The sequence below is a fragment of the Neodiprion pinetum genome, chromosome 3 (assembly GCF_021155775.2).
Source record: "Neodiprion pinetum isolate iyNeoPine1 chromosome 3, iyNeoPine1.2, whole genome shotgun sequence".
In the NCBI taxonomy this organism is placed as follows: domain Eukaryota; kingdom Metazoa; phylum Arthropoda; class Insecta; order Hymenoptera; family Diprionidae; genus Neodiprion; species Neodiprion pinetum.
In genome coordinates, this window is record NC_060234.1 from 36,136,670 (window position 1) to 36,154,243 (window position 17,574).

Sequence of the window (17,574 nt, forward strand, 5' to 3'; positions counted from 1 at the left end):
AGAACAAGAACCGAGTTTATACGTTCCTCCCGCAGAGTTGACGAAACGTTGACTCTGGCGGGAAGTCGCGCCTCTCGTTCCATGAGACAATGCACAGGATATACAACTTTCGATTAATTAATAATGAAGCGAGGTGTTGACTGGTTTGACGTACGAAACGAGCCGGTCAGGTATAAACGTATCTATATACGTTGTTACGCAACTATCGCGGATGTAATTAATTTAACGGCGAACAAAATTGCGAGGATATAATCTTGTCTACATTGTAATCGAGACTCGTGCGTTGCTGATTTTACATACAACGTCGATACAAGTTTATTCGCTAATCCAATCAAGTTCAAACTCCAATTTTTTTCCTCCTTCAATCTTTCACACTCGCTTGCCTGGCTTTAACGCTCTTTAAACTGGAGAAATATACAGCTGCCGTCACTGTTGGCATCGACTGTTTTCACCGCAATGTTGGCTTCGCCAAAAAACGCGGTTCCTGTTGCTGGAATAACAATGATCACAGACATAGTAAAAATTACCGTTGAATATGAATCATCAACTATTATTACGTCATTCATTATTCCAACTAAGTAGATACACTTATACGTAGATCTCTTGGAGTATCAGAATGAAAGGATGATATGGGCAGAGTTCAAAATATTTATTTTGCATAACAAGGTAAAAATTTACCTCACTTATAACAGTTATATGTATCACAGATGGTATAAAAATACTAAAAATCTATAATACCGGTGTGAATCTATAGGCATTCAGGCGCAATTGATACATCCTAATTTGATTTACTGTTGTACGTTGAAGCGTAGAAAAAAATGATTAAACGTATTTTGTATTGCGCGAACAAAAAAGGAACAAAAATAAACGACCACGTATAAACGCATCAAAGACGCGAAAGTCAGTTACGTAAAAAATACTACGACACCTGGACTGCGTACATACGTTTCTTATCCGTATCGCCCACAAGAGTCGCTTGCTGCAATGCAGACAACGCGTTGAAGAAACGAGCACAGTGATATTCTTACCTCTGCGTGAGGATAAATGCAAACAGGTATGAATACCTATTATGTATTATACACGATGCAAAAGAACGCATCCTACTCGTCGGAGAAACGAATCTAATCGAAAGAAAGTATAAGAAGCATTGATTGGATGGGAGGGAAAGAAACAGATCGTGTATCTCCCTACGCCATGAAGGGTAGATACGGCGTCCGTGTACAAAAATAGAACTGTGCTGACTAGAAGACGCGTTTTACCGATGAGAAATTACCGGAAAAGTTGCTTCTCGTCTGACTATCGAGTAATTAATGGTCTACAATTTTGACTTGTTTTGTTTTATTCTAAAATTTGTACATTGGGGGATTCTTCTACTATCTGCACTTCGTGATCCTCTCCTTGCTCGTCTCCTTCCTCTGCAAAGTTTGCAACGGATACCTGCGTGGCGATCCACTCGCAAACGAATTGCTTAGGCGCATTGACAGCGATGAATCTTACTCGATCACCTACGGCGAGAAAGTATAGGAAAAGAATTATTTTTATTTCACTCTTGAACGTACGTCCAGGATTAATTCTCCTACATTTACAGCGAGATGTGTACAGCGAAAGGTAAATTTTTAAATGAACGATTATATTACGAGCAGGAATTATCGGTGTACCCAGGGCTAGATTGATTTGGACTGTTCCATCCGTGGCCTAAAATCATTTATATTAAACTTGGAATATACACATTATTAACGGATCACTTAGTCCCGGTGAATGTTTTAAACCGCCGTGCGTGTAGACGAGTTCGATTTATCAACAAACTGTCACGTTAATCTTGATCGTCGTTACTAACTGACCATTACACTATACGGCATTCGAAAATTCTTGCAGAATGATTCTCCAGCCTTTCACGAATCTTTCGTAAACAATTCGAATTTTGTGCCCATTTCGGTTCAATCACATCTACCATGGATTAATGGCATGAATCGACAATTTTCACTATGGACTGATGGTAAGATAGAAATTAAACTAGTTTCACTTTCAGCCGTAAGATGGCAGATATAAGAATTATTCATGTCTTAACGTTGCGATTGGAAGAAAACAAACGAAAGTGATAGTTTCACAAACTTTGGTATTATCACGTTATACCCATAAATTGCGAAAAAACGAAACTGTGCACCATTATATTTTATCGTTACCAGATAAAAGCCGCATATCACTTATAACTTCTATTCTGAAATGTCAAAACTCACTTCACTGAATTTGATACAAAAACAAGTCCAGATTTCATAGTACATTTTAAATTGAACAGTGTTAACTCGTATTACGGTTTGGCCAGTCTAAAAGTAATACCTTGGCGTAAACGCAACTGAAATGATGACAATTACTGCATTCGCCATTTTCATAACCTCGTATTATGGTAACATACATTTCTTTTTTGTTTCAGATGCAAAGAAAGACTTCCAAGATTGATATGTAGTAATATACACAGGCCCCAAGAAATAGCAAAATTTTCACATGATGCGACAGGCTACAGATCAAACATCACAGAGGTTTTGCGGTACCTGGGAGTGTCAAAGAATGTGATTCTGTGACAGATTTAAAGACCAGGCAATTCATGAGGTGGACAGTTTTCAATGCCGTACAATGAGATACATGTATGGGATGAACCCCGAAAGGAGAAAATTCTGTGCAGTCTAGATCCCAAAAATACTAGATTTATTTTTAAAACTGCCAAAATAATCACTTGCATGGTACTATACACTAGTTGAAATATGGATAATGCTGTCATTGCCAGATTTCCGATTGAAGAAAATATTACCAGTGAAACAGAATTGAGCGGGCACAGGGTTGTTCTTTAATTCCGAATGTGTAACTTCGAATTGGAATAAGTTTAACTTTGTTATCGAACAAAGTTCTTTTTTCTCTCTAGAATTGCACAAATACAGTATTGTCAATGAGAAAATTAAGCGCGCAATAAAAACAGGACACGACTAAGTCCTATTTACCTTCAACCAGCAATGTAAGTAACGAGCCAACATATCGGTTGTCGTTTATAATGATTGGTCGATAACAAGTCAACATACCTCAAGCAATAAGTGTCAAACCAAATGAATCGAGACAATTATCGCTGGATTTAAAAATCGAGTAACAAAATTTGGCGACATAGCAGATAAAGACTTGCCTTCAATGAAGATTTCTGAAAGTTTAGAGTGGGCCAGATTCATTTTGAATAGGAATGCATTGCTACGATGAAACAGGATACTCTCAAAGATGTTTCGTTGAAATTCCCCCAATATCACGCCGTATTCTTCATTTATTATACCCATGATGATACCGTTACTTTTAGCAAACACTGCTTTGGGATTGTTCGTTAACTGAAATACAAGATATAAGTCACTACCATATTTTCAATAAATAACCCATTTGCATGAATCATTAAACGCGACAGTAATACATTTTTAAAAGTCTAAAAAAGTAGGTATGAATATCGACCATTAAATGTAATAATGTATTTCACCATGAGATGAATTTCCAAATGCATTACTAACCAGCTTAATATCATGCAACATCTTGGCATTAAGTTTTGGGTCATGTTCAGCTCTTGGATTGGCATCTTCTTTGGATGATTCCATTTCCCCAAGACCAGAATTGTTGAATGAATTGTTGAATGAATTGTTGAATGAATTGTTGAATGAATTGTTGAATGAATTGTTGAATGAATTATCTGCGTTGGCACTGTGCGTCTGTTTGACAGTTTCACATGTGTTGATGGTTGAAGCATACTCAGGTGGTACAAGTTCTTGTTGCTGACAGTGACTAGAAGACACTTCGTTATTCAAAACGAAATTATTGACACTCCTGTTAAGTCCATCTACAAAAAAATCCATTCAGAATCCTGTTTGTTGCGTACATGTCATTGCTTTAAATAGAATTTAAATAACTGGTCCAGTGCCGTACCCTTGTCAGTCTCAGTGGTCTCAATTCTATTTGGATCCTTGTACAGATCCTCTGGCTTTTTCCCTTTGTGAACGCAAGTCGCGAACCAATTACACTTTTGATTATTTTCTTCCGGAAAGCACGGTATTGCGTCAAAATAAACTTTGTCCTCGATCTGGAGATGGCTGGACAACGGCTTCGATGCTGACAACCTTTTCCCATAGATATACACTTTGCTGGCAAGAAAATGAACCCTAAATTCATTCTCCAGCAGGTCAGTCATTACTAACATCCCGTGACGTTGCTTCAGGTCCATCACTGTTCCTGCAACGTTCATTATGCCGGTTGACAAAGTCGCAGTATGCTGCTCGCTTTCAATATGCCGCCAGCAGTTCGTTATGAACCATTTGCACTGCCCAGGCTCTGCATTGTCGATAATGTGACAAGAAAACTTCACCTAGAAGAATGACAGATGATTTCAATCATGTGAAAGAAGCCGTGAAGGTCTATTGCAATCAAATTTCATCCTGTAATGCGGTAAATTTGGACTCACCTTGTTGCTGATTTTAATATATTTGTTGAGATTTTCATTATCAGGCAGGCATTTTCCGTCTTTGTAGAATCGCTGAATTTTGAGAAATGCAGTTTGCAATACACCGTCCAACGTGAAGTGGATTATCGCTTTGTTAGGTGACGTGATTTCGGCCACATGCCCGGTCACGTCGTGGAGAAAATTTTTGCAGATCATGTCGAGGTTATATTGTGTAGAATCTGTGTTCAACCACGTCTACTACATTGAATTGCTGTGAATTCACGTGCGTTCACGACGTTTTAGAAATCGTTCAACCAACTATGGATATGAGGGTACTTTACCATTAATTTCGTCGCTGTTTATCGGTAGCTTACACGTTATTGCTTGTTGACAGTCCAGTTTGACAGTTGAACAATGGAAAATTTACGCGTTTAGCTGTTTCACGTTTATGAAGTACAAAATTTCCCACTTGTACCTAACTTCAGAAGAAAAAAGACGATTAGCCATTAGATATTGGCCGGTAGTTTAATAATTTGAGAACACAGCATTGAAACCGACTACGCAAGTCAGATAAATTCTGATTACCGCTGTTTGCGCTTGGCTCTGATATACGCTTGATTCAATTTGAATTAGGATAGATTTCACCACCCGAGAATCGTTCTCAATAAACGGAAAAGAATTTAACGAAATTTATTATCTTACTTGTGAATCATATTTCTTGAAATTTCCGAAATGAGTGTACGTGTTTCTAGTGAGAATCTATAAGTTTCTATTCGCTTCTACCGGGACAATCTCTTGAAACTATACATATAACGCGCATGCGCCAAGTAATTTAATCTCATTGGTCGGTGAAATCGCGCCACGGTGATGTTTTCATCTGCTGAGCAAGGCGCCAACGTACCCAAAATGAAACAAAAGCTGTAATTCTCTCGCGCGTAAAGCCGTGGATTGAGGTTATGCTGCTGTTTATTTTTACGTAGCGTGAATTGTCTAAGAAGAATAGTATCGTTCAGCAATACCGTGGTTGATTTCGGAAGATATTCAACCGACGCAATAAAGAACTTAACGAAAAAGCAAATATCAAATGATACAGAAATTGGGTGTTATTTATTGAAAGAAGAAATCTGAAATTCAACGTGAAATGTCATTAACAAGTGGGAGTCTGGACAAACAGAGGTAGGTAAGTAAAAACAATGTTTATTGTGAACAGATTCTTTATTTACATAAAATTAAAAATAAATGAATGGTTGAGACCCAGTAGAAGGTATTTCCAGAGTAGATTCGTTACGGTGCAGTGCTCCAGAAGTCAGTAATTAGTGCCGATGAACATGAAATTAATAAAAGAAATGAGTAACAAGGAATAAAGAAATTATTCATCTTAAACACGAAGCTTAGGAGGACAAAGAGTAGCAATTAACAGAAAACGTACCCGACACAATACTCACAAAAACCCTCGCCGACATCATTGATTAGTTGACAAAGTTTTTGCAGCTCCATTGTACAACAATCAGTGTTCCGTTAACAAAGAGGGTTCACCAGATATCCAAGAATAAAAAGAGAAAAAGAACAACAGTTAATATTACAGTGTAAATCATGCTATTAATGAAAAATTAGGAAACAAAACAATAACTTACAAGACAATCGTCCGATAACACTGGGAGACCAATCTCCACTCTTCTGATCACCCCTCGTCTGGCCATTGGTTGCCTTTCAAAAAGTGCTGCCTTTTTTTTGCCTTCAAAAATACCGAAAGATCCTGTTTGATAATAATAGCTTATAATATTTTCAGGTACGAAATAATTCATTGTCAAAGCGGGACTAAATTTGTCAGGCATGGAAGCATGTAAGTAAATTTCCAATTACGTGATCTTTGACAATGACAATATTTTAACATGGATTCAATGATAAAATTCGTTTTTTTTTCAGCAGGCTCGAAGTTTAAACTTTAATTAACACGAGGAAAATTATGCCTTACCTGATGGTCAAAACGTTTAGGTGGCAAGGATCCTGGTTTCTCGAGCGGTGCAATCATTAGAACCATCGAACCTGGTTGTTTCGTCAGACATCAGGTGCCAGAGTGAATTTTATCAGGCCATCGCCACCTTCTTAACATCAGTTGAGGCAAAATTGAAGAGCGGGATATACTACAGATCATAATGGCTGAATATCCCATCATTTTACTTTGATCGAGCCAATAGCGATAAGTTTGTTACTTAACCGTTGCTGCCAATTCATTCTACCGAGGAATCATTCTGTGCACCATTGTAATTTAAGCATTATTATTGACCAGCATTGTTTTTCAAACTTTATACCATTTGATTTGGTATCTTATTTTGAAGCTTACTTTTACTCTCTTTGGCATTGAATTCAGATAAATAGTTTTTCAAGTCCTCAATTAGATTGTAGGGTTGAATTTTGCTAGGCAAACTGAATCAATCTAAATCTAGAACTGTTGAATAAGTTCAGTTAAAAATGTCTTTAAATTTAATCTTAGTTGACGGTGTCATCTGGCTAGCTAGTTGCACGATAACTTGAAACCAAATTCAATTTTACACTCTTTATAGGGTCCTACGCTAAGACTGAAAGCTTGTGAATCTCCATGTACCGCAATTATTTCTGCATTTCATGTTAGCATTATCTGGAGCAAAAAAAATCCCATTTTGAGATTGAAAATGGATCCTGAAACACAGAGTTATTCAATAGCACGAATTGAAAACCAAGAATTTTATAATGGTTTCTGCAACAAAGGGACTCTTTCCAAATATCCTTGTTAGAAGGTGATGTTCGGAGGACTATGAACAAGATATTGTATCGGATTACATTATTTGGAAAAAAATCTTCATAAACTTCGTTAAAAATTAGATATTCATTTATTTTGATGGAACAAGGGACACAATCTTTACATTACTTTAAAATTGACATTACTCTAAAACATGATTGTCCTTGAAGCTAATTGTGACATCGAGGCGCATTTTGAGAAACCTGATTTTCAATTTGTGTCACAGGATGTGATTTACGTTCCTGAGTTCTACGCTTTCGATTAGATTTTCTTTGTTTCGAACCGCACTAACATGAAATACAGAAATCATTTTAATAAATCTAATATCACTTGAATTTTCAATTTGAGTATTAGGTTCCCTTCATTTATTTAATCGAACATCATTGAAAATTTGCGAAATAAATTCTGATAATCATTCGGAAATTTTAAATAGTAGTAGCAATAATTTGTTAATCGGAAAAAATACATTGACTATCGACTATTCGTAAATTTTGTTGAACTATTTTCAAGAAAAAAAAGATTCACAGTTCCGTTACAGATAGTGAGATATTTAAATTTCTTGAATGCTCGGTTTAATGTCTCATTTTCGAAAGTAATAAAATTCAATATTACCGCCTGAAATCACAAAAGAGTGAGAAAGTTGCTTAGTTGCTTGAAAGTGGCGATGATCTTTGTACGTCTGACAAATTGAATGGGCAGATAACAGTGAATATCAGAGATGTAATTATTTTAGCCGTATCACCTGTTGATAGATAAAAATTCCATTGTTATTTCTAATGTACGAAATAATAAAAATGATTAAATAAAGTGTTCGCACCTACCTGCTGCGTTTCTTCCAAGCACCCAACATTTAAACAGATTTCTCATTTTAGTCGAATAAAGCCAATTTTCAAAGAGCATTAGCATCAACTTTCCGAGTCACTACCTCGACTGTTTGAGATTCTAACCTCAAAAATTCGTATGAACTACAACGCCGCCAGAAACAGAGTTTGACAGCTGAAACTCGGAGTGGCTAACCTGCCCGAGCAGCCGATAAAACTCGCGCATGCGCATTATATGTATAGTTTCAAGAGATTGTCCCGGTATCTGTCCTTTCCCGTTGACTGAAGAATATAAAGACTATATTATACTATAATATGAAGGTGATTGTCGGCGATTTGTTTTTTATGATAGGGAGACAAAGAACAAAACTTCTTAAAACTTCGAGTATATTTTAACACACATTTGAAAGGTACGAGAAAGAATTTTTATCATCCAACTATTCCAGAACGGCAGCGTTATAAGCTGACCCGTTGACTGAAGAATATATCTCTAGTCAACGGCTGACCACCGAAGGGCCTAGCCGCTTGAGTCTGGATTCGGGAGGAGAGATAAGGTGCGTATTTATTGTCTGAAATGTAAAAACTAAGATCATTATACGTCATATCATATCATCATACATCACACAGAATACATCGCACACCATACATCACACATAGTACTGAAGTTTGAAACCAAAGGTTGGATGTTCGAATGTTCAGAAAGTGACGTCACCCAAAATTTTTCTTCTCTTCACGTCACCGATCTATGTAGACGAAAATCAGTGAGCCGAATTCCTCAGTCCGGAAACAACCGCGCAGCTGAGAAGACGGATGAGAATCCCACTCCGCAGATTTCGAGTACCGGGTTCTTTACCTCCTGGATTCTGCGCTCCGGTTTCGCTTCCTGGTGCAATTCGATTTCCAGGACAAGCGCTCCGTGATTCCTACAGAGCAGGTACGCCGCCTAGTGACTTTTGACCTTCAGACTAATTTTCCGTAGTTCTAGCTGTCCAGGTCCTCCATCTGGTGGATTTTGACATCCGGAAAAAGCGCTCTGTAGTTTCTGCGCTCAAGAGCCACTACCTGCAAGAACTCGAGTTCCGGGACAAGCGCTCCGTAGTTTCGGCGCTCTAGGTCCACTACCTGCAGAAACTCGACTTCCACGACAAGCGCTCCGTGGTTCCTGCGCTCTAGGTCCTTGACCTGGTGACTTTTGACCTTCAGGTGTAATTTTCCTTAGTTCTGGCTGTCCAGGTCCTCCACCTGGTAGATTTTGACATACGGAAAAAGCGCTCTGTAGTTTCTGCGCTGAAGGTCCACTAACTGCAGAAACTCGACTTCCTGGACAAGCGCTCCGTAGTTTCTGCGGAGCAGGTACGCTACCTGGTGAAACTCGACTTCCAGGAAAAGCGCTCTGTAGTTTCTGCGCTGAAGGTTTCTGCAAGTAGGAGTAGAAGTAGGAGTAGGAGAAGGAGTAGGAATAGGAGGACCCTACCCTACCCTACCCTAGCCTATGCCGTACCCTACCCTGGCTTACCCTATCCCCTACCCTACGCTACCCTACCCTGCCCTCCTCCTATACTCTTACTCCTACTCCTGACCCTACTCCTATTCCTACTCTCACTCTTGAACCTACTCTTGACCCTACTTATATTCCTGCTCCTACTCCTGATCCCACTCCTATTCCTACTCCTAATTCTGAATATTATTGTTATGGGATATATAGACTGCGTGTCAAATTGAATCCCATTTCGAAACGAACAATTCTTTTATTGTCATGTTATAGCCGATTATGGTAGATAATCTACTATGTTTCCTAGAAAATTATAAAATTTATAGTTTGCATCACGTATTAATCATAAATGAATCATATATATCAATGTCGTACATGCACCGCATATACATTTATACTTTTTGGTCTCTGCATGATCATTACATCTGATCTATTTTTATTCATGATCTATGTATACATTCTTCTCTCGGGTACCTATACTTTAATTGGATCACTGTTTTGCTACGAACTTTGAGAGATATTTATTCGAATTATTAATTTCTTGTATCGCCGACAAGTCGGTAAGTACACTCAGGCCAAGTACTGATTTGGGCTGACCATTGCGAAGACTGTGTTGCTCAGAAGGTGAATGCAGCCAGCATCGTGTCGAAATCGGAAACTCTCTGATGTTCTACGGTAAGTTCTCAACTCTACCGTTGGAAAATCTCACGAAGCAGTTTTCGGTTGTCACATCTAAGCCCATAAGGGCAACTGTCTTTATATTATTTGTCCAATGGTAGGGCTAACCACATTGCATTTTTGGTGAAAATTTTCGCGATTTTGAAAAGTGCAGGAATAAATTCTTTCACGCACTATTCCGACGTAATTTTGCGACAGAAGTCGATTGGGCGTAGTACCAATACGCTGCGATCAACGCATCGAAAGTTACAGCCAAAAAACGAGATCCTGTATTTTCGAGATTTTTCAGCAGATGCTTTTTCGCTCGCCGTTTCTCTCCTCTTGATCCTACGCTCTTTTCGCAGCGTTTTCTGAGTTCCTGAGGGTCCAATTAGTCAGGTGAGAGTCATTTATATCGAATCTGAGACCAAAAATTTTCGGCTCGAAAAATGAAAAAAAAGTAAGGCCCTTTGCATTTTTGGCCAAAATTTTCGCGATTTTCAAAAGTGCTGGAATAAATTAATCGTGGCACTATTCCGACGTAATTTTGCGAGAGAAATCGAATGGGCGCAGTTCCAATACGCTGCGATCAACGCATCGAAAGTTACAGCCAAAAAACAAAACCTGTGATTATACGAATCCTTACGTAATGTTTTTGATGTGTTCTTATACTGAAAATATTTATTGCTATTCCAGGTACAACCCGAGGTGGTTATCGGTGGTTGTTCGAGGCGGTTGGCGATTGTTGGAGGTGGTCGGAGATGGACGAGGAGGAGGACGAACGGAACTGAGTCTCAAAGCCCTGTTGACATAAAAGCAGCTATTCGATAGAAATTATATTTTATAGTTTACTCAGCCCATTGCATGATATTTCATTATAAATACGTATGTCTCAATGTATTTAGGAATAATTTATCAAATATACAGAGGTCATGTGCAAATAATAAATGAATTGATTCGACCGCAGTTTGATGTATTCATTAGAGCTTTGACAATAAATTTAAGCTTTGTTACTTCTTTTATTTTATTATGGATAATCAAAAACATTTCCGACTATTCGTGCTGTGGATGCATGGGGATCAAACCAAATGTAGCAAAAGATTAGAAACAGTGTATGTAGAGTACGGGTATTTTTCTAATAATGCAAATAGAATAGAATACCACGCCTTGCGAATTAGCTTTCCAGACAGAGATGAATGATGAATTTTAAGGACTGCATTATCGTTGTTGAATACTCTATGCCTCATGGAAAAAGAAAATCTGTAACGATAAAAATGATGCACCGGATCATCGTCGACCTTAACTTTTGAAATGTCCTACCATTTTCGAACGCCTCCTACCTCCCCCTGCCACCTCCGACCATCAATGGCCACTTTCGAGCACCCCCTATCACCTTCTGCCAGCGCCGACCACCTCCTACCATTTCCGAACACCTCCAACCATCCTATTTACCTATATTACCAGATTAGTTAAGATATGAAAAGAGAAGAATTATTCATTTCGAAATGGGATTCTATTCGACGCGCGCTCGACGTATTCCATAACATTAGTATTCATAATTATTCCAACAACTTTTCATTTGCTCTCTCGATCTTGAATTTTCATAGGCATAGAATCGAAACGTTGTTTTAGCTGGTCGCAAGTGAAGTATCTGCGTTGAGTGGAGGAGCAGAATTGTTTTTCGAAAAGTATTCGGATGGAAAAAAATTCAGAGTAACTGTAACACATCACGGATGCGCTAATTTTGAACGAGATGAAATGGATGCTTCGTATATGAGACAGTATTTAACGCTGCGTAGTGATTTAAAGCCCTAGAAAGGTGATAGGGAGAGAAAGAACGACGCTTCTTAACACTTCGAGTGTATTTTAACACACATTTGAAAGATACGAGCGAAATTTTTCGTCATCCAACTGTCGCAGAACGGCAGCATTATTAGCCGACCCGTTCACCGAAGAATATATCTTCAGTCAACGGCTGACCATCGAAGGGCCTGGCCCCTTGAGTCTGGAATCGGCAGGAGAGATAAAGTGTGTATTTCTTGTATGAAATGTGAAACCTACAATCATTGTACATCATATCATATGATCATACATCATACATCATACATCGTATATCATACATCGTACATCATACATAATCATACATAGTATTAAAGGTCGAAACCAAAGTTTGGATGTCGGATGTTCAGAAAGTGACGTCACCAATTCAAAATCAGCTAGCCGAATTCCTCAGTCTGGAAACAACCGCGCAGTAGAGCGGACGGATGAGAGTCGTGCTCCGCAAATTTCGAGTACCGGGTTCTCAACCTCCCGGATCCCGCGCTTCGGGTCCGCTACGTATTTCGAGTACCGGGTTCTCAACCTCCCGGATCCCGCGCTTCGGGACCGCTACGCGGTGAAACTCGACTTCCAGGATAAGCGCTCCGTGTTTACAATAAATTATTTCAATTCGTTTTTCGCGCAAGCCCAAATTCAGTAGCTGTCAGTACGCTAATAAAATTTCTATAACTTTATAATCTTCTCATAATCTTTCTGGTAGATTATATCGATAAAAAAATTATATCAAACCTTACACATTATTTTTGATTTGTTCTCATGCTGAAAATATTTATTAGTATTCGGGGTATAACTCGAGGTGGTTGGCGGTGGTCGTTGGGGGTGGTTAGGGGTGGTTGCGGGTAATCTCGGTGATTCAGGAGGAGGAGGACGAGGATTTGTGCTCGCTGAGTTTAACAATTTTATAATATTCGATTGCAATTATAATTATATTTCATCTAATCTTTTTCAAACTTGTCATCTTTACATTAAATTATTTCAATTCGTTTTTCGCGCAAGCCCAAATTCAGTAGCTGTCAGTGCGCTAATAAAATTTCTATAACTTGATAATGTTCTCATAATCTTTTTGGTAGAATATGTCGATAAAAAAATTGTATTAAACCTTACACATTATTTTTGATTTGTTCTCACGCTGAAAATATTTATTAGTATTCGAGGTATAACTCGAGGTGGTTGGCGGTGGTCGTTGGGGGTGGTTAGGGGTGGTTGCGGGTAATCTCGGTGATTGAGGAGGAGGGGGACGAGGATTTGTGCTCGGTGAGTAAAACACTTTTATAATATTTCATGGCAATTGTAATTATATTTTATCTAAAATATTTCAAACTGGTCATGTTTACATTAAATTGTTTCAATTCATTTTTCGCGCAAGCACATATTCAGTAGCTATGAATAAGCTCATACAATTTATTATATTATTAATTAATTAATTAATCAATTACTCAATTATATTAAACCTTACACAATATTTTCGATGTGTTCTTATACTGAAAATATTTATTACTATTCAAGGTATAACCTGAGGTGGTTATCGGTGGTTGTTCGAGGTGGTTGAAGGTGGTCGGAGGTGGACGAGGAGAAGGACGAGGAGGACGAGGATTTGTGCTGGGTGAGTAAAACACTTTTATAATATTTGATGGCAATTGTAATTATATTTCATCTGAAATATTACAAACTTGTCACGTTTACAATAAATTATTTCAATTCATTTTTCGTGCAAGCACATATTCAGTAGCTATGAATAGTCTTATACAATTTATTATATTATTAATTGATTAATTAATATTCTTATAATATTTAATGGCAATTGTAATTACATTTCATCTGAAATATTACAAACTTGTCACGTTTACAATAAATTATTTCAATTCATTTTTCGTGCAAGCACATATTCAGTGGCTATGAATAATTTTATACAATTTATTATGTTATTAATTGATCAATTAATATTCTTATAATATTTAATGGCAATTGTAATTACATTTCATCTGAAATATTACAAACTTGTCACGTTTACAATAAATTATTTCAATTCATTTTTCGTGCAAGCACATATTCAGTAGCTATGAATAATCTTATACAATTTATTATGTTATTAATTGATCAATTAATATTCTTATAATATTTAATGGCAATTGTAATTACATTTCATCTGAAATATTACAAACTTGTCACGTTTACAATAAATTATTTCAATTCATTTTTCGTGCAAGCAGATATTCAGTAGCTATGAATAATCTTATACAATTTATTATATTATTAATTGATTAATTAATATTCTTATAATATTTAATAGCAATTGTAACTACATTTCATCTGAAATATTACAAACTTGTCACGTTTACAATAAATTATTTCAATTCATTTTTCGTGCAAGCAGATATTCAGTAGCTATGAATAGTCTTATACAATTTATTATATTATTAATTGATTAATTAATATTCTTATAATATTTAATGGCAATTGTAATTACATTTCATCTGAAATATTACAAACTTGTCACGTTTACAATAAATTATTTCAATTCATTTTTCGTGCAAGCACATATTCAGTAGCTATGAATAATCTTATACAATTTATTATATTATTAATTGATTAATTAATTTTCTTATAATATTTAATGGCAATTGTCATTACATTTCATCTGAAATATTACAAACTTGTCACGTTTACAATAAATTATTTCAATTCATTTTTCGTGCAAGCACATATTCAGTAGCTATGAATAATCTTATACAATTTATTATATTATTAATTAATTAATTAATTACATTAATCGTTACACAATATTTTTGATGTCTTCCTATACTAAAAATATTCGTCACTATTCCAGGATAACCCGAGGTGGTCGGAGGTGAACGAGGAGGAGGACGAGCTGGATGAGGAGCAGGACGAGGTCCGACGAGGAGAAGGACGAGGTGGACGAGGAGGAGGCGGGGTGGGTCGTGGGGGAGGGGGGGGGGGGGGGGGGGGGGGGGGGGGGGGGGACGGGGAGGGGGCAGGGAGGAGAGGGGGGAGGGGAAGGGATGGGAAGGGGAAGGGAAGGGGCCGGGGAGGGTGGGAGGGAAGGTGGGAGGGGCGGGAGGGAGGGAGGGAGGGAGGGCGGGAGGGAGGGAGGGAGGGAGGGATGGTGGGAGGGGGGGAGAGTGTAGAGGACGGATGTCGGTGCGACCCGTTAAAGTTTATAGAGCAGAACACCACCCGCCCCGGTCGCCCTCCCTCCCCCCCCCACCGCCCTCCCGCCCTCCCGCCCTCCCCGCCCCGTCCCCCCGTCCCTTCCCTTCCCTTCCCTTCCCCCCTCTCCACCCTCCCCTCCACCCGCCCTTCCCTTCCCCCCTCTCCTCCCTCCCCACCACCCGCCCCCCTTCCTCCTCTCCCACGACCCACCGCGCCTCCTTCTCGTCCACCTCGTCCTCCTCCTCGTCGACCTCGTCCTGCTCCTCGGCCAGCTCGTCCTCCTCCTCGTCCACCTCCGACCACCTCGGGTTATAACTGGAATAGTAATGAATATTTTTAGTATAGGAAGACATCAAAAATATTGTGTAACGATTAATGTAATTAATTAATTAATTAATAATATAATAAATTGTATAAGATTATTCATAGCTACTGAATATGTGCTTGCACGAAAAATGAATTGAAATAATTTATTGTAAACGTGACAAGTTTGTAATATTTCAGATGAAATGTAATTACAATTGCCATTAAATATTATAAGAATATTAATTGATCAATTAATAACATAATAAATTGTATAAAATTATTCATAGCCACTGAATATGTGCTTGCACGAAAAATGAATTGAAATAATTTATTGTAAACGTGACAAGTTTGTAATATTTCAGATGAAATGTAATTACAATTGCCATTAAATATTATAAGAATATTAATTAATCAATTAATAATATAATAAATTGTATAAGACTATTCATAGCTACTGAATATGTGCTTGCACGAAAAATGAATTGAAATAATTTATTGTAAACGTGACAAGTTTGTAATATTTCAGATGAAATATAATTACAATTGCCATCAAATATTATAAAAGTGTTTTACTCACCCAGCACAAATCCTCGTCCTCCTCGTCCTTCTCCTCGTCCACCTCCGACCACCTTCAACCACCTCGAACAACCACCGATAACCACCTCAGGTTATACCTTGAATAGTAATAAATATTTTCAGTATAAGAACACATCGAAAATATTGTGTAAGGTTTAATATAATTGAGTAATTGATTAATTAATTAATTAATAATATAATAAATTGTATGAGCTTATTCATAGCTACTGAATATGTGCTTGCGCGAAAAATGAATTGAAACAATTTAATGTAAACATGACCAGTTTGAAATATTTTAGATAAAATATAATTACAATTGCCATGAAATATTATAAAAGTGTTTTACTCACCGAGCACAAATCCTCGTCCCCCTCCTCCTCAATCACCGAGATTACCCGCAACCACCCCTAACCACCCCCAACGACCACCGCCAACCACCTCGAGTTATACCTCGAATACTAATAAATATTTTCAGCGTGAGAACAAATCAAAAATAATGTGTAAGGTTTAATACAATTTTTTTATCGACATATTCTACCAAAAAGATTATGAGAACATTATCAAGTTATAGAAATTTTATTAGCGCACTGACAGCTACTGAATTTGGGCTTGCGCGAAAAACGAATTGAAATAATTTAATGTAAAGATGACAAGTTTGAAAAAGATTAGATGAAATATAATTATAATTGCAATCGAATATTATAAAATTGTTAAACTCAGCGAGCACAAATCCTCGTCCTCCTCCTCCTGAATCACCGAGATTACCCGCAACCACCCCTAACCACCCCCAACGACCACCGCCAACCACCTCGAGTTATACCCCGAATACTAATAAATATTTTCAGCATGAGAACAAATCAAAAATAATGTGTAAGGTTTGATATAATTTTTTTATCGATATAATCTACCAGAAAGATTATGAGAAGATTATAAAGTTATAGAAATTTTATTAGCGTACTGACAGCTACTGAATTTGGGCTTGCGCGAAAAACGAATTGAAATAATTTATTGTAAACACGGAGCGCTTATCCTGGAAGTCGAGTTTCACCGCGTAGCGGTCCCGAAGCGCGGGATCCGGGAGGTTGAGAACCCGGTACTCGAAATACGTAGCGGACCCGAAGCGCGGGATCCGGGAGGTTGAGAACCCGGTACTCGAAATTTGCGGAGCACGACTCTCATCCGTCCGCTCTACTGCGCGGTTGTTTCCAGACTGAGGAATTCGGCTAGCTGATTTTGAATTGGTGACGTCACTTTCTGAACATCCGACATCCAAACTTTGGTTTCGACCTTTAATACTATGTATGATTATGTATGATGTACGATGTATGATATACGATGTATGATGTATGATGTATGATCATATGATATGATGTACAATGATTGTAGGTTTCACATTTCATACAAGAAATACACACTTTATCTCTCCTGCCGATTCCAGACTCAAGGGGCCAGGCCCTTCGATGGTCAGCCGTTGACT

General features: G+C 37.9%; 1 protein-coding gene and 2 long non-coding RNA genes across 7 annotated transcripts; 2 read left to right on the plus strand and 1 right to left on the minus strand.

The window, feature by feature from the left end:
• Positions 1-634: 634 nt before the first annotated feature.
• On the minus strand, positions 635-4,951 carry LOC124214517 (uncharacterized). 4 transcript variants are annotated; one of them, XM_046616843.2, is made up of 6 exons: positions 4,798-4,945; positions 4,478-4,695; positions 3,946-4,381; positions 3,537-3,859; positions 3,170-3,362; positions 635-1,505 (listed from the first exon to the last, which is right to left on the minus strand). In XM_046616843.2, the coding sequence occupies exons 2-6, from the start codon at positions 4,670-4,672 to the stop codon at positions 1,339-1,341; spliced, it is 1,314 nt and encodes a 437-aa protein (XP_046472799.1). In that variant the 5' UTR covers positions 4,673-4,695; positions 4,798-4,945; the 3' UTR covers positions 635-1,338. The 4 variants fall into 4 exon arrangements, with proteins under 4 accessions (XP_046472799.1, XP_046472798.1, XP_046472797.1 ...); XM_046616842.2 differs by having other exon boundaries at positions 4,478-4,727; XM_046616841.2 differs by having other exon boundaries at positions 4,478-4,948.
• LOC124214518 (uncharacterized) lies at positions 2,061-2,999 on the plus strand. The gene is made up of 2 exons (XR_006882134.2): positions 2,061-2,116; positions 2,432-2,999. It is a non-coding gene; the product is annotated as an uncharacterized lncRNA (long non-coding RNA).
• Positions 4,952-5,323: 372 nt separating the features above from the next.
• LOC138190559 (uncharacterized) lies at positions 5,324-6,413 on the plus strand. 2 transcript variants are annotated; one of them, XR_011176603.1, is made up of 3 exons: positions 5,324-5,636; positions 6,246-6,299; positions 6,383-6,413. It is a non-coding gene; the product is annotated as an uncharacterized lncRNA (long non-coding RNA). The 2 variants fall into 2 exon arrangements; XR_011176604.1 differs by having other exon boundaries at positions 5,324-5,632.
• The last annotated feature ends 11,161 nt before the right edge of the window (positions 6,414-17,574 follow it).